At 36.6% G+C, this 12,962-nt stretch overlaps 1 protein-coding gene across 1 annotated transcript; it reads right to left on the bottom strand.

The window, feature by feature from the left end:
* Window positions 1-3,786: 3,786 nt before the first annotated feature.
* LOC108971565 (putative tyramine receptor 2) lies at window positions 3,787-10,977 on the bottom strand (the record flags this gene model as incomplete). Its single annotated transcript, XM_018937727.1, is given in 2 exon segments — window positions 3,787-5,052; window positions 10,819-10,977. Coding segments are annotated over 2 exon segments (1,425 nt in total), but the record flags the coding sequence as incomplete, so codon positions are not given.
* Between the last annotated feature and the right edge of the window lie 1,985 nt (window positions 10,978-12,962).

Below are 12,962 nucleotides of genomic sequence, written 5' to 3'. Positions count from 1 at the left end.
TGCAGCAAACACTAAGTAAAGTTATCTTCGCAAAGGCTTAACTACTTACACTTGTGTCTCTTGTATGCACACATGTGAATATGCTGACAAAAAAAAAAAAAAAAAAAAAAAAAAAAAAAAAAAAAATAAATATTTGCTAAATTTCTTGAAAAATTTTAATAAAAATTGAATTCAGCTGCTGTGATACGTGATTTCGTAATAGGTGCGAAAAATTTAATAATCCTTGATGAGTTATTGGGAAAAGAGAGAGTTATTGCAAGAGCTTTGCTCCAAATTTATTATTGTAGAATACATWTTTGGAATGAAATTCTATGAAACGTTGATAAAAGCTTAATTTTAAGGATCTTTAGTCTACAACAATCAKCTTTTGCTTTTGATTAACTTTAGTTTTTTCCATTGAACTTTAAAGTTATAAATAAGAAATGTAAAAATGGTGTACCTAATAAAGCATGTCATTTCCGTCCGTTAAAAAATATAAAAAAAAATTAAAACTTTTCCTAGTTACATATGATCTTTGAGGGCTCTAAAAACAGCGCCCTGCACCCTTTATTGCCACAGTGATTCCGGCATTCTCTCTTGGTCAAATCTAAAAATACTCGCTTCCGAAAGTTGTTGAATCGTACAAGACATTTTTTGTCGTTTTTGATGAAATTAAAAAACTGTTAAGAAAATATGATATTGACCGGATCATTTGTCTGCGAAACTTGTTCTGGATGTTAGATTCCTACATACTACGCTAAAGTTTGCTGTATAGCCAGAAGTCAAAAGGAGCTAAGCCTGCCGAATATGGAGGTTAAAAGTTTTGCGAAAAACTCACGAAGAATCTACGCAGTGTGTGACGGTGCATTATCGTTTTGCAAAAATCAAGAGTTGTCGGTGCATAATTCCGGCCAGATTGGCTAGTCGGAAGAAATTCATCTCGATAGTCGAAAAAAAAGTCAACATAATCTTGACTTTTGATCTGCTTTTGGCGTGGTTTTTTCGGCTTCGGCTCACCTTTTCTCGATATTCTATAGATTGATCGTCTTTTTCCGGGTCATTAACGTAGATTAAAGAAACATCGCCGGTACGTTTCCTGATACCCTGATAGTTGAAAAGCATTKTTTCAGAGACGTTAATGCGACGCAGTTTTTCAAAAATAATTGAGTGAATTCGGAACCAATCGTACTTTCAGTTTTCTTAGGAGCAAATTATCTTTCAAAATAGTTTTCATTTCTCCTTCCGATATTATATTACTATTTTRCTATAATCTCTAATCTTCCTTTATTTTATTGTCGTGCTGATCATCAGTTGCTGCTGATGATCGTCCTGGACGTAGTTTGTCGTCAGCGCTTTTTCGATCCTCTTTGAATAATTTGTTACAATCAAAAAGACTTAGTCGAGACAAATAATTATCGTCAAAGGCCACACAAAATTTAATGGAACTCTTTGTTGAATAATTTCACTCATCGTAAAAAACGTCTAATAGAATTTATGTAGTCCAACACTAAACAGAGTGCACTAAACACTAATGATTATTTTGATGTGCCATTTGGCGCAACTAGAATGAAATCCATATACCTTTAGTTAGCTCTAACTTCCAAAGGCGCATGTAAAAATTTGACATTTTTACGATCATTAATTTGTGAACTATTTTTATTGTAACAAAAATGAATAAGAATAAATAAACTGAATGAAATAGTAGGCACTCTAAAGATAGCAAACGTATCTATCTTTAACAATTATCTGAGTATGAGAAGGCTCTCAGCAMAATGAAAGCCGCGTGAGCTCACTTTTCACCAAAAACAAYGACGAGWTGATGACTCGCAGCAGTGTTTGGAGACAATCCAAATAATCGTAATAAATCCGAGTTTTTGTGTCAATATGTAACAGTGGATGAAACGTAGTTCCATCATTTTACTTCGAAGTACAATTGGTRGTCCTCTAAGTGGACTGTAGACGATGAACCGGCACCAAAGCGTAGATAAAGTTCAAGTTTATGGCGTCTGTATTTTGGGATGCTATTCACTACCTTGAAAAAAAAAAAAAAAAAATTCATCAACCGCGATTGTGGCATTGTGCTAGTGACCGTGGGAAGGAGGAAATCGTCGAAAAACGGCCGCATKTGAAGAAAATGAAAGTGCTTTTTCACCACGGCAATGCATCGTGTCACAGATCAGTGAAAATGATGGCACAAATCCATGAACTGGTWTTCGAACTGCCTCCGCATCCRCTATATTCTCCAGATCTGCCTTCCCGGGGACTATTACCTGTTTCCAGATTTCAAAAGAATACTCACTGTGAAGAAAATGAAAATGTCGAATGAAATATGATAATGATCGTGCTAAATTGATCTAAAAAATCCGTGAAATTATTTGAATCGATGCAGATTTTACAGTGATAATGTTGGCTAAGGGTTTAAAGCTATGTAAAAGCACTATTTGGAGACTTTTAAATGAAGTGTTAATTAAAAGAAATGTATGAACGCATTTTGTTCAACATGACTTTCTAGATATTTCAGTCTAACAAGCATCCGCAACCGAGGTGCTGTGAAGCTTTACCACAAATTACGAACAAATTACTATGGTTAAAATAAYTTTTAGTGTTTAATGCACTGTAGAAGGCGACATTATAAATTATTACAATGGCCTACCGGTTTCAAAAACGAAGCATTTTTTCGACTACAATTATTAAAAAAAAAACAAATTTCGCGAAATTTTACTTTTTTTAAATGTCTGCAAAAGTTCAATTTACGGCGCATTTTTTCCTAGTGGTAATCGGAAACTGTGTCGCAATGGCCAAGTTTAAAATATTTTTTTACAAAAATTTCAGAATTTCTTTGTTAATAGTGTTTGTTTGTAACAATAAAAAATTTTAATAAAATATTTAATTTGTATACGGAAACAAATTTTTGAAGAAATTCTGTTTTTTACCCGAGCAAATCCATGTAACCCCATAAGCAAATGTTGAAATGGCGCTGGCGATTTTTTTTATCTAAATAATGGAGCAGCAAACTGAAGGGTTAATTTAGTCTGAAATGGCATTGTATGTCGTTTTTCAAATAACAAGCTTATTTTCCTTTGAAGAAAGAGAAATATGGTAAAAATTATAATAAGATTTACAAATATAAACATTCAAAAAAAATTAATTAAAATAAAAAAATAATAAATGCAATTTAGCAATCTGGGTCCTCTTCTTCAATAAAATCATCTCCAGCTATGGTTAAATCCGGCAATTTCAGCTTAACGTCGTCATTTCAAATGCCAATTTTTTTGAAAATTTTACACTTTAAATATAATTTTTCATTATTCTATATTAAAATTAGTTGAAAAAAAAGAAATAACACATTTAATTTAAAAGCAATATGAATTACCCATTGGATTCACAGCCATTCATTGCTTTAAAATGAGCATTAATTTTATATTCTCAACGATTTTCACTACTACATATAACTATAAGCACTAACATTTTTATACATGCGTATGCACAGCGGCATAAACAAACARGAAGGCAATAACGGAGAGCACTAAAGCAATGTTATTGAAGCACTAAAACCGAAACGCGATAATAAAATACGAAGGCATTTGAAATGACAACGCTACGCTGCCGCAGAGCAAGCGCAGTACGCGTGCACTTGCCATAACATGAAAAAAAAAATGAACCGTTATTTGTTTACCTTAACATATGCGCAAACAGCGCATGAATGCAGCTTAACTGATTAGATGGTATTTATTGATGTTGCTGCTGTATTTGTTATTGTTTTGTTTTTGTTGCAGTAATTTAGCGCACAAAAGCAAATAACCAAATCTATCGCCGGTAATGGTACATGCCATAACCAATGGGTGTGCTGCCCATGGCACGTTCGGTGGCCTTCTCAATGCTCGCATGAACGCACCGATAACAGCACACATAGGCCAAACATCACTTGAATAGTATGCGACGAAAGGCGCGCCTAAAGTCCTTATTGAAGATGGTGTAGATGGCCGGATTCAAGGCGGAGTTCATGTAGCCGAGCCAAAATGCGACCGCAAACGCAAAGTCTGGTATGTTGCAGTAGCTGCCGCAGACCGGCACTAGTATGTAGAGGAAGAAGAACGGCAGCCAACAGGCAATGAAACTGCCCATAATTAAACCCAATATGAGTGTGGCACGTTTCTCTTTTTTCCGCGCGATGCGTCGTTTCTCCTTTTCGGGGTCGCGTGGTTTCTGCAATTTCGGTATGGCCGGTTCGAGTTCACCTTTGGTCACTTCACAKGGTTTCAGCGTCTTCGCTGTTGCTACGGCCGTCGCTGTCGTCTTCGCCTCATTGCGACGTGTTTGATTTGCCGACTTGCGTCCGAATATCGGTTGGCAGAGTCGAAACTTTAGCGGTTTCACTACCGCACATCTGCTCACCACACCCGAATCCGAGCTGGATGGATCGAATTCGCTAACCATGTCGGTGTCGATGCCMACCGAAAGCGCACGACATCGCGCAGCGATGGGCGAGACACGCAGTTCATTCGGTGAAGCGCCAGCTGTCAGCCCACCGCTAGCATTCGGTGTGGTTAACGTCGCGCCGCCAACAGCTGTATTGGCCGTTGCCGCGTTTGTCGCCGTCGCTGTCCCACTGGTCATGCCCTCAATATCAATGGGCGCAACACTGTCATTGTTATTGTTGTTCGGTGTGTTCGAGTTAGCTGTCGCTGCTGCGGCAGCCATCGACGGCGGCACAGGCACATTGAGCGCATCGTGTCCCGTCGCTATTGTGCTCACCTTAAGCGTCTCCTTATCCGTCGCGGTGAGCGTGCAGTTGGGCGAACCGGGCGTGAGCATTGTGAGTGGGGACGGTACATTCGAATTTCCATTGGGATAGACAAGTGGATGCGGCTCCATGTCGGCAGCCTCGGAGGTGGAGATGTCGGACGCGAGATCGCACGTCACAGTAGGTATTTGCATTGGCAGCGCGGCGCTGTTCGGTGGTGTTTCGATGGTGGCTATCTGACGCTGTTGATTCATTTGTAAAGCRCTCATGGCGCTCGACGATGGCATCGGTATGGTGCCCTTCTTACCGATGGTGGTGAAACTCGTTACCTGCAAGGAGAGGGAGCGTAAAGAAAATATTGATCAGAGAGTAAGACTTTAATAAAGTTTTGGAGCTTATAAACCTATAACGAATTTTTCAAAACTGATATAGTTCGGATATGATTTTAARTTAAGTTAAGTGAGTGGCGGTAGCTAAAAACCATAAACTGTAGCCAGAGAGAAATATAACTGATTCACTCTATTTTTTTCTTAGAAACGAGTCTCTGTTATCATAATCCAGTACAAATAATTCATATGCGGCACGTGCTTAGCATTCTTAAACAAAGTACCTGCCCGCCCACATGTCAGCGTTGCCAATCATCTAAAATCAACAAATATCTATACAAAACCATTATACAAATATCATTATTTGTCACGCATATATTCTATGCGCACATATGTATGTATAYACACATATTCTATCGTGTTTTCTCGAGAGAAATAACATTTCAATAATCGCCGGAAACGCACAGCTTCCCATACATTTCTATGAATCTCAACCAAACCTCATGAATGTAGATATTTGGATTCACAGATAGCAAAAAAGCGTGCATTGCATGCTTAAATGAACTGTTTATTCGTCATATACTACCCCTAATATGTTTGCAGTTATGCTTTCCAATTTCTCTAATAATTCAGTGTTTTGTTTTTCGATTTCAATTTGTTGAGCATTTATGTCATGAGTGTGACTTTTCTCATTACCAAAACTCTTCGTTTGCTATTTATTCCACAACATTTTTATAAATATTAGCACCGGCGTAGTTAAAGAGGGGTATTATCGGTATATGGTAAAGATTGCTGTGTTAAAATTAAAACACTGAAGTAGGCAAGGACTGGTATTTTCGGACCCCACTAAACTTCTTTGTGGTTWATGATATAAGAAAGATAATATCTTAACAGTTATAGCAACATTCGAAACTTTTACTTTTGACAGAGATTTTCTTTTAATACATTTGGTATTGAAAATATCGTCATTTAATATAAAATCTAACAAGGAAAAATAAAGAGTGCTTCATTGAGAGCTTGGTTACTTTTTTAAAGAAAATGCACAAAAACTTCACATTTAATGGGGAATGGTTACTATCATTCGAAAGATCATTCTTTGGATTTTATTTTTTTAAGATTGTCTCTTTCAAATTCTTCTACTTCTCAGATAGTTCAGATAGTTCGTTGAGTTCAATTTTCGATGACTCGTTCGAATGAATCGAAGCSAGATTATCCGCATGCTCCACAGGAAAAAGTCTARCCGTGTGATATCGCACGATCTTAGTGACCAATCGGTCGAAACTTGAAATTATCTGCTCATCGAAGYGGCCTCGTCTTGTTGAAGCCAAACGTCGCCGCTTCAATTTCAGGCATCAAATAGTCGRTTATCAWGGCGTGATAATGGTCACCAGTGACTGCTAATTTCTTCATCTCTTTGATGAAATGTGGATCGATGTTTCAACCGGGCCAAAAACCACACTAAAAATTGCACTTTCTGAAAGAATCTCCTCAAGTTAGTATTTGTCCCAAATGCGGTAAGTTTGCCCCACTCAGTCAGAAATCATCGCTAATCGTATCGGTTGWATAATAGCCAATAATTAATTTTCCTAATAAAGTTGAACGATTTTTAAACGTTGTTCAGTTGCAAGTGTATCCTTGATGAAATGCCAAACAATACTGAAGAAAAATAACACGACAGCTTGGCACGACTCACGCGTGATCTATCAAAAAATGGATCTTGAAAAAAGTACCTCTACTTGGATCATCCATCATAACAGACAGACTTACTCTAGATCAGGGTTTGTAAATCGTACAYRTTTTTTAACAAAACAATGGTTCGSTTGCCAATGCTGCTGTAGAGCACCCATGGCGCGTAACAATTGGAGTTGTGTCCATTCAATTTCTGGAAGATTTTGCGGAAAGAGTTTAGTTTGTGGTCTTGCGAAAAATAATTCATGCAAGAATTGAAGCCGAACAATYGAGAGGGTGGCACGTTCGGTTAATGAGCCCAAGTTTTGCTCAGAGCTTAAGCTCACTTTGAATAAATCAAATATACAACTTGTATGTACATACTTAAAAGGTCACTGTGTGGTGTGCTCACCAGTCAGAGTGAATCAGTGGCCCATATTTCTTGAAAAATGACACCGACCAGGATGTTATAGTCAGTGGGAAACACTATAGAACCATTATTGATGACCCTTTTGTGCCTGAATTGAAGAACTTTGATGTAGACTATCATTGATCCCAACAATACTATATATCATACAGCCAACAAAAGAGTCAATTTAATGAAGAAAACTTTTAATGAGCGCACACATTATCTCGTTGATCTATTTTTGTGACGTTGCAAGAAGTCGCTTTTCTACGTTCAAGACGATTGATGGCTTGAGAGATAAGATTTGGCGCGCTGTTGCTGCAAAAAGTGGTCAATGGAAAAGTGGCCTGGAATTTATTCGATATTCTAAATTAGATGAACTTAATAAAAGGTGTTAAAATATGACTTATATTTGTTTTGACAAAATTCTGTGTTTTTAGTAAGCTGATAAACAACTTTCTACCAAAATATGCATTATGAATGGCCATAGGAAACCAAATGCGGRCAATTGCAGAGCAGCACAGTAAATTTCATGTATTAATAACTGTCTACGGTACAACAAGCGTTAAATAGTAGCGAATTGTACAAGCTATGCCAGATGTTCAAACAAATAGGCGACACTAGTGGTGCAACCCCAAGCTAAAATGTCTTCTGACCCATGCGCAATAGTATTATGATTCTTTCTTAGTTCAGAAATTCCTCATTTTGCATTAAAAAATGTTTTTTTTTTGTTTTCTATAAATTTATATTAATATAAGAAATTTGTAATTTATTTTGTCATTGGAAATATTCTCGATAGTAAAGTTTGGTTGCATTGAAGTTAGCTGCTATAGTACCACTTTAAAGTGGTATCAGCATTCTCTCTTGCACGAATTGCACTCAACAATCTTGTTGTGGTTTTACATGAAATTTATTAGAGGCGGCTCTTCGCGAGTAGAGAATTTGAACGCAGCTAATATTTAACCATATCGAGTCTTCGTTTATAATGCTTTACAGATTTATTGATAACTTCGGATGTTAAGTAAAACAAATCGCTTGTAGTCGAAAAAAGAGGAGTTCTTACCATGTGCTCTTTTAACCACACAATCCTTCTAAATGTTGGTCTGCCAGACTTAAAAAACTAGTAATAATATCCTCCCACTGCGCCTCTGTGAGACTGACTCACATTACAGCGATCCTGTAATGCACAGCGCTTCACAAATTGAAAGCAGATTCTACGCTGATTATATGCACCGTCTTGTAAATTCATTAATAATCCGCATAGCGATTACTCCAATAACGGTTAAGCGCAGACGAGGCGCCTATCGGCATTGGTAATACGAGCATGTAAAATAAAAAAAAAAAACGAAAAATTCAAATAATAATAATAAAGCAACACAAAACGTTGGCAAACAGCAGAAATGCAGCGAATTGGAAAATTTTCGATGACAATATTTGCCGTTTTTCTGCTTCAGTCCGTTTTTCGCGTTGTCGATTTTTAACAAATTTGTATTCAACATGTTTATATGGTTGTTACTGTAATTGACATATTACAGCGTTTGGTGGCTCATCTGTCAGCGTTATCCGAGTATGAATGAGTGCGCCAAAGTGGCACGTATGTCATTTTTCATTACTCGTATTCGCCGCTGACAAAAAGAAGCAGAATGAAAACAAAAATAATAATAATACAGTTCGTAGGAGCGAGTTGAGTTTGTCGCCCACATCGGACTATAGTCGAMATGCGTGTGGGCTCTTTGTCACCCAACTACTCGTCAAACCCTCCTTCCGGTTTCTTCACGTGTAGCCATGAGAAATGCGACTCCATTAAACTCATTTGTTACTTGTCCTCATTTATTTTTCACATTTTTTGTTGGTTCTCATCTATCTTTTCGCTGCTTTAGTTCGCTGCCTGGAGTGCTCGATTGCTAATTACCGCTTTTTAAATGCGAATTCATTACCGTTTTCCATTCGCAATTGCCATTTTGGCTTTAACTCGATTTTGGCAAATTGGATAAATCGCTTTAATGAAAAAACGGCACTTAGTGCAGCTAAACTAAGTACTCGCTACTTGTCATCTCATTGCCGGTGCATTTACTGCTCAAAGCTGCTCTTAAGCTGATTCTAGARGAAGATGAGCGCAATAAATTAACTGTTTTGTTGCAATTGCTAATAATAACTCATTTGTTGGCGATTGATAATTGCGATAATTAATCAGGATGAATCGTTTAGTTAAGTTGTTTGATAACTAGTTTGTAACTAATGTGACTTCGATATAAGCAAATAACAGAATCCGATGCGATTGATTATAAATCGATCACAAATAAGCTAGGATTTGAAGTAATTTAGTTCTCATCTGCATTTAATAAGTTTATTCTATGTTTTACTATTTCAGAKTTTTCATTATATTTCGGCAAAAAGTGGAGAATTAATATGAAATGCATACAGCTTAGCAGCAAATTCAATGGATTACTGAACAAATACTCGCAAGAATCCTTTCACTGTTTTCAAGCAATAAGTAGTCACTACAAATTTCAATACTTTTTAAAGAGCTTAGATGCTATTGAATGTTGTCCATATAGTTGTGCCATATTTCTATGTTGGACGACTTTCGACCTMTTCAAATGATGAAAATATTGAAAAAGTGAAGAATATGGTGCTTGAGGYAAGTGCTGGATGGATGGCAAGAGAACTCGGCATCTCTCGCGAGTCCACTTGAATGATTTTGTTGGTTATTTTGGTTATGATATGCGTGTTTGCTCGAAACGTCCCGATAAAGCAAAATTTTTTTTTTTGAAAAGAGTACTATAAATAACATCTCATTAGACGTGCTTGAACATGCGAACTCCGATTCCACATTCATGGAGAGCAATATAATTACCGATACGACATGGATTTATGCGTGTGACAATCAAACATGTCGTTATTCGATATTCGTGGCTTGATGCATTATGAACTTATTGCGAAATGATAGACAGTCARTAAGGAATTCTATTTGGTCGTATTGATGGGTTTGCGTGAGAACATACACCGAAAATGACCGAAACTGTGAGAGAATAATTCATGCATTTTACATGATGAGCCACGATTATCAAAATGCTTGGTTTCGTTTGATCTTTTCTTGTTCTTCAAACTGAAATTGAAACTCCGTGGAATCCGTTTGCAGTCGACCGAAAATACAAAAAACTCCCTGAAGGAGCTGTAGGCTCTCCCAAAATCTGCTTATGAAAATTCTTTTAATTTTATTAATTTTAATCACAAACGTAAACTTTTAGAAGYAAAATACGCTCTGTAGTTTTCAATAGGTTCGGAGATATATGATTTCACTWAAATGAGGGCGATGCTACACCTATTGTCCAATTTTACCGCGGCTCTTATTACGCTGTTGTCAAATTTAATTTCTCTGGGATTGCTGGTTATTGTTTTATGCGAACCTTTCCTTATAAATCGTKAAAGATTTAAAAGAGGACTATACTTATATCGCCAAAATTATATCTCTCATATTAATAGTGATAAGAAAAATTTTGACATTATCAGATATAGGGGAGATCCTTCTGATTAATTTTCTGCAATTTTATAGGAAAGTTGGAGCTGAAACACAAAAGTAAATCAAGACAGAAAAATATAGTACTTTCAGCAGGAAAACTAGCTTAAGCCAGTTGCACTTGCCTGTTAAAAATATATCAATTTTTATGGTCATATAGTGATTTTAGACTCACCTGTTCGTTGTTTGTTTTRCGCGGATGTTTTTTGATGCCGCGTCTCGCTCTCGCTTTAGCGGCATAATAAATTCGTATATAGACAAAAACCATAATGCAGCTGGGCAAGTAGAAAGAACCCAATGCGGAGTATAACACATAGCCGATGTCTTCGCTTAGCTGGAAATATAARATTGAAAAAGGAAAATAAATTTTGTGAAAATTTTATATGATTAAGTCTAGTTAATATGGGCTGATCATGTTTTAACAATACTTTGATGGTTTTGCTTGGAAAACGTATTTACTTAGAAATAAAGTTTGCTGATACATACTGTCTAACTAAATATTTACCAATAAATATAAAGAAATGTCCACATTTTGTTTTAAATTCTTTTAGGCAAAATTATTTTTGTTTCGATTTTAAGCTGTTAGAGAGGACCATGTATTTGATTTTTACATATCATTATTATTATTATTATTAGTCTTGTTACTTACTACTACTTTTTCCTATATTTGGCGTTAATTACAACTACAGCTTTCGTTTCTAGGCAATAAAAAGCGCATTTAAGACGTTTTTAATCACCTAAACGCTTCCCAAACGGTTGCGAGTGAGGAACTATTTCATGTTCGAAAATTGTAACGAGCGACAGTTTGCGTTTTAGGCGATTTGTTMGCAAAATAAAAATACAAACACAGCCAACCACTTATTTCATCTATTGCGTATTGTATAACACATGCACATACGCACTTGTTTGACTGCGAAAAGAAATAAAAGTCACTYATACGACACGTGGCACCAGCAGCGCTGACAGCTTGATGGAAACGGGTCGGAAATGGAAATGAGTTTGTGGCTATAAATCACGATTCCGGAAAGCAAACGTGGCGGAAAACTGCACTAAAGCGAGCAATATCCATTTGCTGTTATATAATATTTGGGGCTCGTAGCGGCAGATAAATAGCTATTTTTGTTAAATGTGGGTGTTTTTTATAAACTAAATAACAAAAATCGTCTAAAACAAAATGAGTGCTTTGTTAATGACTTTACTTGTGTCTTTATGCCGATGAATGTGCAGGTATACATATTTTATTTGGCTGTTTCGTTTTAGAAAAGTATATATTGCATAAATATTATGGCTTCAATTCTAGTCTAACTTCACTAGAATAATGAATATCACTATATTTAGTCTATGGGGACTGGCGTAATTCATGTACCGATTTTTCAGATTTTTGCAACAAATGACAGAAAATTCAAGAAAACTTGTTCACCGATTTTTGTAAAAATATTTCACGTAGGTGACATATGTAAATAGTAAAAAGACGACCGGATTTTGTGAAGTTACTATATTAAAGGCATGTCTGCTAGAGGAAATACTGAACCGATTTGATCCACTTTTCACATCAGTTAAGCCGGGGTTAAGATATCGATCTTAACAGAGATCTTACTCGGGCAGCTTAGAAAGCCATTGTGTTACTGTCATATAATGAATCATAATAATCAAACAAAGCGCTTTGAGCCTATCGAATATTCGTTGAGAAGGTTAATGCCGGTTTCGGTAATGCCTTGTAGAGATTGAATAATGAAATAGAAAGTTCCTAGATGTTTTCACCTTACCCTACTTAATAGCAGCCACTGCTGCCCGAAAAACTCCACAGATATTCTGTAGCCTAAAGCTACGGAAAGATTCTAACAGATACCTTTCTCTTAGATTAGGTCACTGACCCTTTTGTTTATGTTCAGTAGGGTTGGTGACCTCTTTGTTTACATTTTGTGAGGTCAATGACCCGATCATAATGGCCGGCGCATTCGAAAATTCTGTACGCTATACCATAGTATCAAATGCGAGTCCTTGAAATGTTAAGTTATGCGCGCGGTTGCTTTTTTTTCCTCCTTGGCCTTGTGGCTTTGGAATAGTTGCGTATTGATGCTTCACTAGAGATTATAATAGAACTGTATGTCTACAACTGTGCTGTCTCCTTTGGTATTTAGGAGCGACATAAGATCACTGGGAATACCATACAATTTGCCTCGATTATGGATTAGAAAATCGTAGATGGCATCTCAAATAAAATGATATTGGGTACGCTAAAAAAGCTCGTTGTGATAATATCATCCAGCAATTTCCCGAAAAACCGCCAATTGTAAMTCTTTGCTTCAGAGAAGTAGC

Source organism: Bactrocera latifrons, unplaced genomic scaffold, assembly GCF_001853355.1.
Source record: "Bactrocera latifrons isolate USDA-ARS-PBARC rearing strain unplaced genomic scaffold, ASM185335v1 scaffold_349, whole genome shotgun sequence".
NCBI lineage: Eukaryota > Metazoa > Arthropoda > Insecta > Diptera > Tephritidae > Bactrocera > Bactrocera latifrons.
Note: the sequence above shows the minus strand (reverse complement) of the source record. Positions and strands in the feature narration are given on the sequence as shown.